Here is a 12,082-nt window from a genome sequence, read left to right as displayed (position 1 = left end):
ACTGCCAGGGGTGGCTGTGGCACTCATGGCATGGTATCTTTTCATCAGGTTCTATCTCACTTTTGGTCAAATGATGCTTGCTATGTGAAGATAAACAACCATCATTGGGTGCACACAGGTTAAGAATCATGTCTTCTTGGTGAATTGACCTCTTGGTCATTATGTAGTTACATGTTTGTATCTCTTTTCTGCTTGTATTAGTTCATTTTGTTTTGTCAGCTATAAGCATAGGTACTCCTGCAGGTTTTCAAGTTCCATTTGCCTAAAAAGATACTTTCATTCCTTTCTTTCAGACTCTCTGCCTGTGTATCTTTCTGGTGCTGTGAATTTCTTGTAGGTAGTGTGCTGTTGGATCTTGTTTCTCAATCCATTCAGCTGATCTGTCTTTTAATTAACAATTTAAGACTGTTCATATTCAGGCTTATTGATGAAGGTGTGTGCTTGTGCTTGCGACTTTGTTGCTTTTCTTCTAGTTGTTTTGCAGTTGTCTTTTCTTCCTCTCGTATTCATCTTTGTTGTTTGATGGTTTGCTGAGTTGATGGTTTTTTTGCTCTTTTCCATTTCTCCCTGGCATTCTGAGGGAACCTACACTTTCACATGCAGCTCTGATGGTGGCTGGGTGTAAGATTCTTTTTGTAAGGTTGGTATCTTAGCGATGAAACCCCTTTATTTTTGTTTATTAGGGAAGGTCTTTGTTTCTTCTTTGATTCTGAAGCCTTGCTGGCCTTGTAGTCTTGGTTGATAGTTATTTACTTTCAAGACTCCCACACATCATTCCACACTCTCTGGCCTGTGGAATTTTTCCTAGGAGTCTGCAGTTTATCTAGGGGTGGAGGAAGTGGTTGTCAAATGGGACTTGGTGCTGCTTTCTTGCAGACTTTAAGTGCTTTTGTCCTGCCGTTTGACAGCTATACTATAATAGGCAGCGGTGAGTGTTTTTCTGCCTTGTCTGTTTAAGGTATTTTAAGCCTTCTCCCTTTCCCTGGATGTCCACATCTTTCCTAAGGAATTTTCCAGTATGATATCCTTTTCTCTCTTCCCCTTTAGGTATGCCAGTGATGGGGACACTGATGATTGATGATGTCCCAAAGATCTCCCATGCTCTCTCCATTTCCCCCCTTCACTTTCTGTGTGAGTGTGATATTTCAAAAGACCTGTCCTCAGGTCCTGACAGACTTTGTTCTATGTGATCGAATCTGCTCTGAGACTGTCAGTTGAATTCTTTATCTGGATTCCAGCTCTCCTTCTCTTCAAGATTCCTAGTTTGTTCTTTTTATTAAAACAAAACAAGACAACAAAACAACAACAAAAACCTTTCCTGAGTATGTCATCCATAACCCACAGTGCTGAGTTTCTCCTAGGGTCTTAGGTCAAGGACACACCCCCCCATAGCACACCTCTCCTTGGCTGCGAAGCCCTTTCAGTGGGTTTCTCGGAGTCACTCCATGGGCCCCAGAGATGGGAAAGTACAGGTTCCGAACCAGGGCAGGAGGAACCCTGACCCCAGTACCAGGGTATGTGTTAAGAGAAGCTTTCCTTGAGAGGAGCCTTCCCGCCCGCCTGGTTCCAGATCCGCATCAGTCCCAAATAAACACACAGGAGGCTATATTAATTATGAAACTGTTGGCCTTGCTTGTTTCTTACTGGCTAGTTCTGACTTAAGTAATTACCCCATAATTGTTAATCTAAGTATGTCTCTTACCGGAGAGGTTTCCGGGCTTCCTACCCCAGTATGGAACAAGGGGGCTGGAGTTGTGAGTCTGTGTGATGACTCCAAGCCACATAGTAGGAGATGCAGGGAGAGTGGAAGGCGTGCAGGCCCCAGGGAGAGGCCCCAGGATGACAGTCACAATAGAGGTTGGGTGGGTCAGAGGAGGCTTTATTGAAATAAAGAGGTCGAGAGGGGTACAGCTGGCCACAGAGGCAGGGTCATCCACATGGATGGGGAGAGCGGGAGGAGCCAGCACACCCGGGACCTGGCGGAGGAGGAGCACAGGTCCTTCCAAGTGTTTGAATTACACTCTGCTCACTCTTCAGACGGTGCAGATCTTCCTTCTGAGCTGTGCCCGCCGAGTGGCAACTACAGACTGGTAGGAGCTTGTCCCTGCTGCTCCCCGTGGGTTCTAGCTCATCAGCAGCTGGACTTCTGGGCTGAGGAGAGGCCACAGCAGGCCTGGCTGGAGCAGGCAGGGCGGCAGAGCAGGGACACGCTGGAGCAGGGCTTGCAGCAGCTGGGCTGGCAGGAGGAGGCACAGCAGGAGGAGGTGGGCACACAGCAGGCGGGTCTGCACACAGGGCGGCAGAGCAGGGACACGCTGGAGCAGGGCTTGCAGCACACAGGCTTGCAGCACACAGGCACACAGCAGGATGGCTGGCAGCATGAGGGCTGGCAGCTAGACTGCTGGCAGCATGAGGAGGACCCAGAGCAGATGGGTGTGCAGCAGACAGGCTTGCAGCAGACAGGCACACAGCAGGAGGATTGACAGCATGAGGGCTGGCAGCTAGACTGCTGGCAGCATGAAGAGGACCCAGAGCAGATGGGTGTGCAGCAGACAGGCTTGCAGCACAGGGTCACAGAACAGGGTGAGGAGGTGCAGCATGAGGGCTGGCAGCTAGACTGCTGGCAGCATGGTGTGCAGGAAGATTGGCAGCAGGGGCTGGACACACAGCTCACTGGGGTACAGATGAGGGTCAGGCAGGGGGATGGGGCACAGCAGCTAGGCTGGCAGCAGCTGGGGACACAACAGCTGGGCTGGCAGCAGCTGGGCTCACAGCAGCTCTCTGGGCAGTCGTCCACCTGCCAGGAGGAGTTGGTGCAAGCGTCAGAGCAGACAGACATGGTGGAGGCGGCCATGGCGGGGTTGGCTGGGAGTTCAGAGTATGATAGTGTGTGAGTGAATGTGTGAGGTGCTGGGCTGTTGGCCTTTTATCCTCCTCCAGCCTGTTTTTCCAGAGGGAGATGCACATTTCTTCCTGTTGTGTGCATTGTGGGAAGTTCCTCTTCCTGACCAACCACAGCTTTGGGCCTGGGTGTTCTGAGGAGCAAGGCTTGCTGGCAGCTTCTGTCCCAGTGGAGAGGCTGTGGGGACCTGTGGCCTGGTTTCTGGGCTGGAGAAAAGCAGGAAGACAAGGCGGTAGCTCCAAGGTCCACCTCTGCCAGTGTGCAAGATGTCAGCCACTGGTGGAGGCCTGGTGGCCATTGCCTTCAGGGCCAGCTGGAGGCGCCACCCCGTGCCAATGGCTACTAGGGAGATGGAGAAGAAGAGCCAGAAAAGAATCATTGTAAGATCTCATCAGAAGTCAGAGGGGCTGAGGCAGGCAGGTCTCAGTGTTGAGGCCAGTCTGGGCTACCTAGTAAGACTCTGCCTCAAAACCTTAGCAAAAAACAAAGCAAAGCGAAACAAAACCCAAAAAAGCAATAACAGAAGCAAAATAAAACAAAACAAACCATCACCACCACCACCACCAAAAACTCATCAGAGACCAATGTGTCTGAGCAGCAGCCTCTTTGGTGTTTATTTCCTGATGTCAGGAGACCCAGGTCTGTGCAGAGCACACATCTCAGCCTGTTGTCACAGGGCCATATCGGCTGACACACAGCCTGCCTCTCTCTGCCGATACTGGACTGTTTTCTATGATGACTGGGTAATTTGCACCACTGGGCCTGGGATATGGCACTCTATGTGTGTGTGTGTGTGTGTGTGTGTGTGAGCATGTTCTAGGTGAGGCTCTGTCCGTCGTGGCCTTGCCTGAGACAGTCACCCTGTGTCATGAAAGGTGTCTGTGATAAAGACTTTTGCAGCCTGGATTTGGAGAACTCTGCTGGTTTAAGTGAAACTGGGGACAGGACGATGTCTGCGCTTGGTCAAAATCTGCTTTTGGATGGGAGACTCAGAATATGCTATAGGGGCTTCTTGGGAAGTTGGCACACAGCCCTCCTCAGGGGCATGGGCATTTTATGACATTGTACTTTTTTGTGTGATAGGGAGTGCTGAGTTCCCTGGAGAGATGGAATCCAAGATCACAGTTGTTGTAATTTTTAAAAAAAGTGGCCCTCAAGAGAGAAAGACACCATGTGACAGAGCTTGGGTGGAGGGGTTTTTAATTAGAGGAAGTGAAAAGGCTAGAGGGGAGATAGGCTTCTGGGAATGGGGGAGGGGGGGAGGGGCAGAGGGAGGGAGAGGGAAGGGAGGGAGGGAGACAGAGATAGAGAAAGAGAGAGAGGGAAATGGGAGGTGGGCAGGGCCTTTTTAAAGGGAACATAGTGAATGTTCACAGGTGGTACTCTCAGTGGGACAGCTGAGGGCGTGTCCTGTCAGACCCTCAAGGACAGGCCAATATGGATGCCTGAATACTAACAACAATGGTGAGTTCTAAGTGATTCCACGTGCAAAACTCAGAGAGGCTGGGCAGATGGATCACTGCCGGAAGTCTGTGTTGAGGTCAGGTGTCCCCAGCTTTTCTGAGGTGGGGAACTGTGTCAGGGAAGCAGTGTGGGGCTATAAAACTTTTTGTGGAATTTATGAATTCCAACTAAGCTGGGGGCTCCAAGGAGTCATTTATTCCATAATAACACTTAGGAAAGGTCCCCAACCTTTTCTCTGGGAAATACCCTAAGAGGTGACCTTAAGCCGGGCGGTGGTGGCGCACACCTTTAATCCCAGCACTCGGGAGGCAGAGACAGGCGGATCTCTGTGAGTTCAAAACCAGCCTGGTCTACAGAGCAAGTTCCAGGACATGGTCCAAAAAACAATACAGAGAAACCCTGTCTCAAAAAACCAAAAAAAAAAAAAAAAAAAAAAAAAAAGAGGTGACCTTATTCATGTCTTCACAAATTACTTGTGTGTGTCCCCAGATGAGACATGTGACTTCACCCCTCTGCCTCCATTTCAGAAGTCAGATGCTCAGTTGCGGGTTCTGTCTGTGGGACGCACGCTTTGTGGCTCCCATGGGTGACACAGCCTCTTGTCTCCTTCTATAGAGTAGATTTCCAGGAGTCACCAGGTTGTGGGGAAAAGGGAGTATGAGGTGACAGCAGTCCCATGTGTCCCAAGGCCGTGACCCTAAGACTGTGTCACATAGTCCTGCTCCTGAGGCCATGCTACTAATTCCTACATCTTCTTAGTGAGTTCGCACTCAAGTGGTTGGCTTTATCAGATATTTCATTCTGGCTTTTACAATGGGCTTGGCAATTTTGTGCCTTTACCAGCTTGTCCCCGATGCCCAGTGAATGATGTTGAGGTCCCCCACGCATCTCCAGATGCCCATGTGGCCAGGTTTGGCAGCTTTCCATGTCTCTGGGCTCTCAGTCAAGGCTCTCTCTGCCAGCTGGTTCAGAGCCCCACAGCCCCGAGAAGCCAGGCTTGCCACAGGCTCTGATATGCCCATTATACAAGTATTGGTGAACAGCAGAGAAGAGGGATTTTTTTTAAAGGGCAGTCACCTGGGGAAGAGAGGCCCAGCAAAAACACCACCCCCAAGTCCATCTTCATTGCTGACACCAGGGTAAAGCTTAAGTAGAGGGTGGGATGCACAGCCATCAGCCCTGGTCAGGGTGTGGTCCTGCCCATTATCACTGCCTGGGCACTAGCAGCTCCTGCAGAGTATTCTGGGAGACAAACTCCCCCTTTGGCTGGGACCAGGTTCCTCTTTTTTTCCTTTCTTCCAGCATGAAACTCCCAGGGAAATTCCAATTCCTTGGAGTCCATTGTCTCAAAAGTTGCAGGGCACAAGTGTCTCACTTTAGGCTACCTTCACTCCTGCCAAGTGGCTACACACTCTTCTGTCATCTCATGAACATCACTTGGTCATTGAGAGGCCATATCCCAGTGTTTCTGGGTCACAGCCAAGTTGCTGCTCCAAGTTTACGAGTTCAGTTGAGCAGGAGCACTGGGATAAGAGTCCACAGCCTTCTCAGGGTCTACCAGATACTATCCACAGGAAGAAGGCTGAGGGCATCCCCAGGCCCTACAGCATGGACCTGAGAGGAGGAGGTAAGGCCAGGACTGGGATATGGCCACTGGGGAAGTGAGTCTGGAACTGTGCCTGACAGACGCTTGCATCTCCTGATTCAGGGGAGTCACCCATGCCCCCAGCCTGCTCAGAGCTGGGCCTTCTCAGCTCTATCCAGCTCTGGTGTCCTAGGGCTGTCCCAGCACTCTGGCTGGCATAAAAGCACAATGTGGCATTAGGGGAGGCATCCCTGTGCGGAAGAGAGATGACAGACAGGGTGGGCAGACGGCCGTGCAGGGACCCCAGGTGAGGTACCAGGGGGTATTAAATCTCTCTGGACATGCCATGGCATGCATAGTCAGAGCTGCATCTCACCATCTCCCGGCCACCTCTCAGTACAGTTGAGGTGACAGCTAGGATCAATTATGACAGGTGTGTAGATCCTGACACTGTGTCGTCACTCTGATTGAGCTGCTGGGGAAGGTGGCCACACCCCAGGACTGGGAACAGACAGGAGTCAGGGTACCCTCCCTGAGTCTGTACATCCTGCTCTGCCCTTGCCAGGGTGCAGACTTGCTCCAAGGACCAGGGAAACAGGCTTGTCACAACAGGAGCCTTGGTGACAAGGGTGTTTCAGACAGCAGCAACCAGAGAGAGGACGTATGGCTGCTGAAGGCTGCAGCTCTGCCCTGTTTCTGGCATCCACGGGAAGCCTGGTGCAGACCAGTTTGCCCAGATGAACAACGTAGGATGACCGCAGACCAGACCACATCTGTAGGTGACCAGTCCTGGGAGGTCCTGAGCACGGAGATTTTTGGTTAAATCTGTCTAGAATGAGGACCTGAGCTTCAGAAGAGAGGCCACAGGCCGTCATGGCCACTGGGGAGGACCACTCAGTTCTGGATGTCTGTGGTTAAGAAAGACTGTACCTGTACCCCATGGCGGTCATGTGCCCTCATAGCATGAGGGAAGTGATGGCTGTTCCCCCAAGTCTAACTGATTAGAAGGCGGAGGTACCATCTGGGTGTGTCTGAGAAGACATTCTGAGAACAGCTTCCCTGAGAGAAATGCCTGTGAACAATGCCATCCCTCAGGCTGAAGCAGGGAGAGCAGATGAGAAAAGGAGGGAATAAAGTACAATCATCTCTCTCTGCTTCCTGGACACTGTGATGAGAGCTGCTTCGTTCTCCCTTCCCCCAAGTGATGGACTAAACCCTGAGTGAGGCCATTCCTTCCTCCTTGTGTTAGATACTTCATACCAGATAGGAAAATAACGATACATAAGGGTGTAGGGTGGCCATGGATTTATTGGTGTTGTATAGGAAAATAACGATACATAAGGGTGTAGGGTGGCCATGGATTTATTGGTGTTGTGAGCTTCTGATATCAGGGCAAGTAACCCAGAACAGCACAGGGACAGAGAAGAGTGAAGTGACTTAGCAACTCCTGGAAGGTAGGAGGAGAGGTCAGGTCAGCATGGGGACATATGATGTCCCTCTTCTGGGGGAACCATCTGCCTCAGGTCAGGAGCAGACTGGAGAGGCTGAGAGGGACCACAGGGAGGGACCTGAGTTAGCTGGCACCAGGAACAGACCCATCAGCAGCTGGACTTCTGGGCTGAGGAGAGGCCACAGCAGGCCTGGCGGGAGCAGGCAGGGCGGCAGAGCAGGGACACGCTGGAGCAGGGCTTGCAGCAGCTGGGCTGGCAGGAGGAGGCACAGCAGGAGGAGGTGGGCACACAGCAGGCGGGTCTGCACACAGGGCGGCAGAGCAGGGACACGCTGGAGCAGGGCTTGCAGCAGACAGGCTTGCAGCACACAGGCACACAGCAGGATGGCTGGCAGCATGAGGGCTGGCAGCTAGACTGCTGGCAGCATGAGGACCCGGAGCAGATGGGTGTGCAGCAGACAGGCTTGCAGCAAAGAGTCATAGAACAGGGTGAGGAGGTGCAGCATGAGGGCTGGCAGCTAGACTGCTGGCAGCACGAGGATCCAGAGCAGATGGGTGTGCAGCAGACAGGCTTGCAGCAGACAGGTTTGCAGCACACGGGCACACAGCAGAGTGAGGAGGTGCAGCATGAGGGCTGGCAGCTAGACTGCTGGCAGCATGAGGGTGTGCAGCAGCTGGCGCAGATAGACTGACAGCAGGGTCTGGATATACAGCTCACTGGGGTGCAGAGGAGGCAAGGGGTTGGGGCACAGCAGCTGGGAGCGCAGCACGGGGGCTCACAGTAGCTCTCCTGGCAATTGTCCCCCCCCCAGGAGGCACCGGTGCAGGTGCTGGGAGAGCAGACCCGGCTGCCGCAGCTCAGATTGCTAGAGCAGACAGATGTGGAGGACGCAGCGATCACACAGGTCCTCGTGCAGCAGGTGTTGGCCATGGTGGGGGCTGGGCCAGGAGGAGTGGTGTGTGGGTGTGCGTGAGTGAGCTTGTGTGAGGCGCCTGGCCCTGGGTTTTTATGCGCCTCCCACGCAATTTCCTCGTGAGCGGGGCATCCTTTCCTTTCCTTGTTCGTCTTGTTTTCAGCTGGGAGCGTGGGTCATAGCTGGGCCAAGGCACGTCCTTATCCTGAGACATGTGACACACGGCCAGGTGGAACTGGGCCTGTGATTCCCTCCGCTGTCTCCACATTGTCTTCAGGAACACAAGCTCCAGCAGGCCCTTCAGGCCCTCCCCATGCTGTGGACCCCTCCATTGCTGCAGGTGGTGGTCACCCTCCCTCCTTCCCGCAGACTCAGGGTCCCTCCCTGCCACCCCACAGACTCGGGGTTCTTCTCCATCCCACAGACTCGGGGTCCCTCTCCTCCTTCCCGCAGACTCAGGGTCCCTCCCCGCCATCCCACAGACTCGGGGGTTCCTCTTCTCCATCCCACAGACTCGGGGGTTCCTCTCCATCCCACAGACTTGGGGGTTCCTCTCCATCCCACAGACCCAGCAGGTTCCTCTTCTCCATCCCATACTCTTTGCTATACAATTACTTATTAAATTTACAGGCTCACTGTGTGTGCGTGTGTGCGTGTGTGTGTGTGTGTGTGTGTGTGTGTGTGTGAAGACTTGTCTGTAGATATGACCCAACTTCTTCCTGTGGAGGAAGCATTCTCTCTCACTGTCGCCTCCTCCCATTCTGAAGGCAGCACCGCCTCAGTGTGGGCTTAAACCAGGGCGCCAACCATTTATCCATTAGTGCTACGTTTTCATATCTATCTCAGTATTGTTTTCCTGAGTGCTTCTGGATGGGTTCAGGCTTAATCTCTGTATTCATGTGCATTTCGGTTGTGCTTTTCCCTCTTGGAACTGGTCACTTCCTCGGTTTTTATTTTTTTCTGCTTCAGTCACTACAACTTCCCAGACTGTCCCCTAAGTGTCCCCAAGCTCTGAGGACACCAACACCTCCAGTAACCGATCTTGTTATTTCTTGTAAACATCACTTCTAGTACTCGGGACTCATAGGCCAGCCTGAGTTGACCGGCCCTCAGACCCAACGCAACACTCGGCTTTCCTCATCTCTCAGGACTGGACCCATCTCAGCCCTTGCTCCCTTCCGCAGCCCTTGGGTCTTTCTTAACCCTTGACTTCATCTCAGACCTTGGCTCCACCTTAGCCTTAGAGCCTCCTCAGCCCTTGGCCTCCCTCAGCCTTTGGTGCCCCTCAGCACTGGTGTCTGTAACCCTCAGCACTGGCTTTAGTTGGGTCTTCTATTTCACTGGTCTCCATGTCTACTTATGTGCTGGCACAATGCTGCTTTTGGTACTTATAACCGTTGTACAAATTAAGATAAGCCAAAATGAGATCTGCATTGATCTTTGTGTTCAGATTTGCTTTAAAAAATTCAAGGTCTCTTGAGCTGGGGTGTGGTGGTGCACACTTTTAATCCCAGCACCTGGGAGGCAGAGGCAGGTGGATCTCTGAGTTTGAGGCCAGCCTGGTCTACAAGAGCTAGTTTCAGGACAGCCAGGACTACAGAGAACCCTGACTCACTCTCTCTCTCTCTCTCTCTCTCTCTCTCTGTCTCTCTGTCTCTCTCTCTCAGTTCTTTCGTGCTTCCTCGTGAATTTTAGGACTTGTTTTCCATTCCTCTGGAGAAGGCTGTTGTAATCGTGATGATCAGTATTTTGACGAGCAGTGATTTGACTCTATAGATTGCTTTTGTAACATGGCCATTGTCATGTTACTGACTCTTTGCTCTATGACCATGGGAAGTCCTTCCTCCTACTAGGGCTCTTCCTCCTTTCTTCCTTTTAACTCCTTGGTTTATTTACAAGTGTCTTGTTTTCTGGGACAGCTGTAAATGGGGTTCTGAGTCTTGCTGATTTCTCTGTCTGTTCCATTGGAATCTAGAAAAGGCACTGAGTTTTATGCAGTGACAAAACTGCTTTATATTCTGCTAGAAGTGTTTATCAGATTTAAGCATTTCTGGTAGAGTCATCAGGGGTTTTCACACAGGAATACCATCTGAAAATAAGGATGCCTTGATTTTTTTCTCTCCTATTTGTATCCCATTTATTTCTTTCTCTTGTCTCATTGCTGTGGCTATGAGATCAGGCAATATTTATGTACACAAGGGGGCATAGTAAGTAAACCCCTCAGAATGGCTGCTCTATTGTTAGTGGGGGTAGTTATTCCGAATAAGAGAGAGAACAGCCAGTGTCATCCGACAGAGTCCAGAGCAGGCATGCAGAGACAGTGCTTAACTCATCATCTTACCCTGGTGTAACATCATTAAAATATTTACATTCAATATTTTTATTATTTATTTTATCACAATCTGTATCATTTTTCTCTTTGGAATCTTCCAGTGTTTTAATTTGTATTGTCTTTCATAAACAACTGATCAGTTTTATTTATATCTATAATTTCTTCCTTAATTATCATTTGTTTGTTTATTTTGTGTAGAGGCCAGAGATTGACACAGGGTGCTTTCCTTCATCACTTTCCACCTTATTTTTTGAGATAGGATTTTTCTCTGTATCACTGGTTTCGACAGACTAGCTGACCATGAGACCCTCTGCCTCTAACCTCCCCAGCCCTGGGATTACAGGGCCTGCAGCCATGCTCTGCTATTTTACAAATGTGGGCTCCAGTGTTCTCATGCCTGTAAAGACAATACTGCACCAATTTCTGGATCTCCTCAGTTTTCTTCTGAAATTCAAAATTTCCCTTTTAAAAATTCATTTTGGAAGCTCTTGTGGTTTCGTGGGTTGAACTCTTGCTTTTAATCCTGTTTGTATTGCCTAAGGATTTGATTTTCTTCTGAGTCCTGCCTCTCCTGCATTAACTGTGTTCTGAGAAGTGATGTATCCTCAATCGCTATTTGGTCCATGATGCACGTCCAGACTCGCTGCGGGTCCACTTCTGAGTCTGTGACAGGGAGTGCCTTTCGATTTCCCAAAGGTGACGTCCTTTTACAGTTATAAGTTTGCTTTATTAACCGTGGTTCAGGAGAGTGGTCTTTATAACGTCTTTTTCTTAGTATTTTATTACAAATAATTATCAGCAGACAATACAGAACGCAATGTACCAAGCATGCACAGACCCAGCAGCCCGGCTGACTCATATCAGCCCTCGCTGACCTGCTCAACTCCCTGGGAGCCATTGTCCCCACATTCTGGAGAGGACATGTGTGGGACATTGCTCTTTTGTTCGTTCCTGAGTGTTTTCATGGGCTCGCTACCGATGTTTAGAACTGTAAGGACCACTTGCCTCCCTGAGTTTCAAGCGGAGTCATTCTATCTATCTATCTATCTATCTATCTATCTATCTATCTATCTATGCTCTGGCCACGTAGTGACTAGACACTGGATGTAATGACATCTGGTTGCTTGCCATCCTGAAGGTGATAGCTGTCTCTTCTTTGATCATCTATGTCTCCTTGTCATGGGCAGGAATGACCAACTGTGTGACTTTTGGTCACAGGGCATCTCTATAAATGCTTATTGCCACCTCTTTTGTTCATTTATTTTTGTCTCATTGTAAATTCAGAATTTGGGTCCTTTGTCAGTCACATACTATTAGTGAGGGTGACTGTCAACTGCAGGGCCCAGAACAGAGTGTCTCGGAGGCTTGAGTCTGCTGTGAGGCCCCCTCTCTGTTCCCAGAATCCCTTTCTAGGGCACATCCTTCACCTCCATTC

General features: G+C 50.6%; 1 protein-coding gene across 1 annotated transcript; it reads right to left on the bottom strand.

Moving 5' to 3' along the window:
• Window positions 1-7,549: 7,549 nt before the first annotated feature.
• Window positions 7,550-8,332, bottom strand: LOC121134292 (keratin-associated protein 10-8-like). Its single transcript, XM_040732365.1, has one exon. It carries the CDS (start codon window positions 8,330-8,332, stop codon window positions 7,550-7,552), a length of 783 nt encoding a protein of 260 aa, XP_040588299.1.
• Window positions 8,333-12,082: the final 3,750 nt, after the last annotated feature.

This window comes from Mesocricetus auratus, unplaced genomic scaffold (genome assembly GCF_017639785.1).
Source record: "Mesocricetus auratus isolate SY011 unplaced genomic scaffold, BCM_Maur_2.0 Super-Scaffold_100027, whole genome shotgun sequence".
Classification (NCBI taxonomy): Eukaryota; Metazoa; Chordata; class Mammalia; order Rodentia; family Cricetidae; genus Mesocricetus; species Mesocricetus auratus.
Note: the sequence above shows the minus strand (reverse complement) of the source record. Positions and strands in the feature narration are given on the sequence as shown.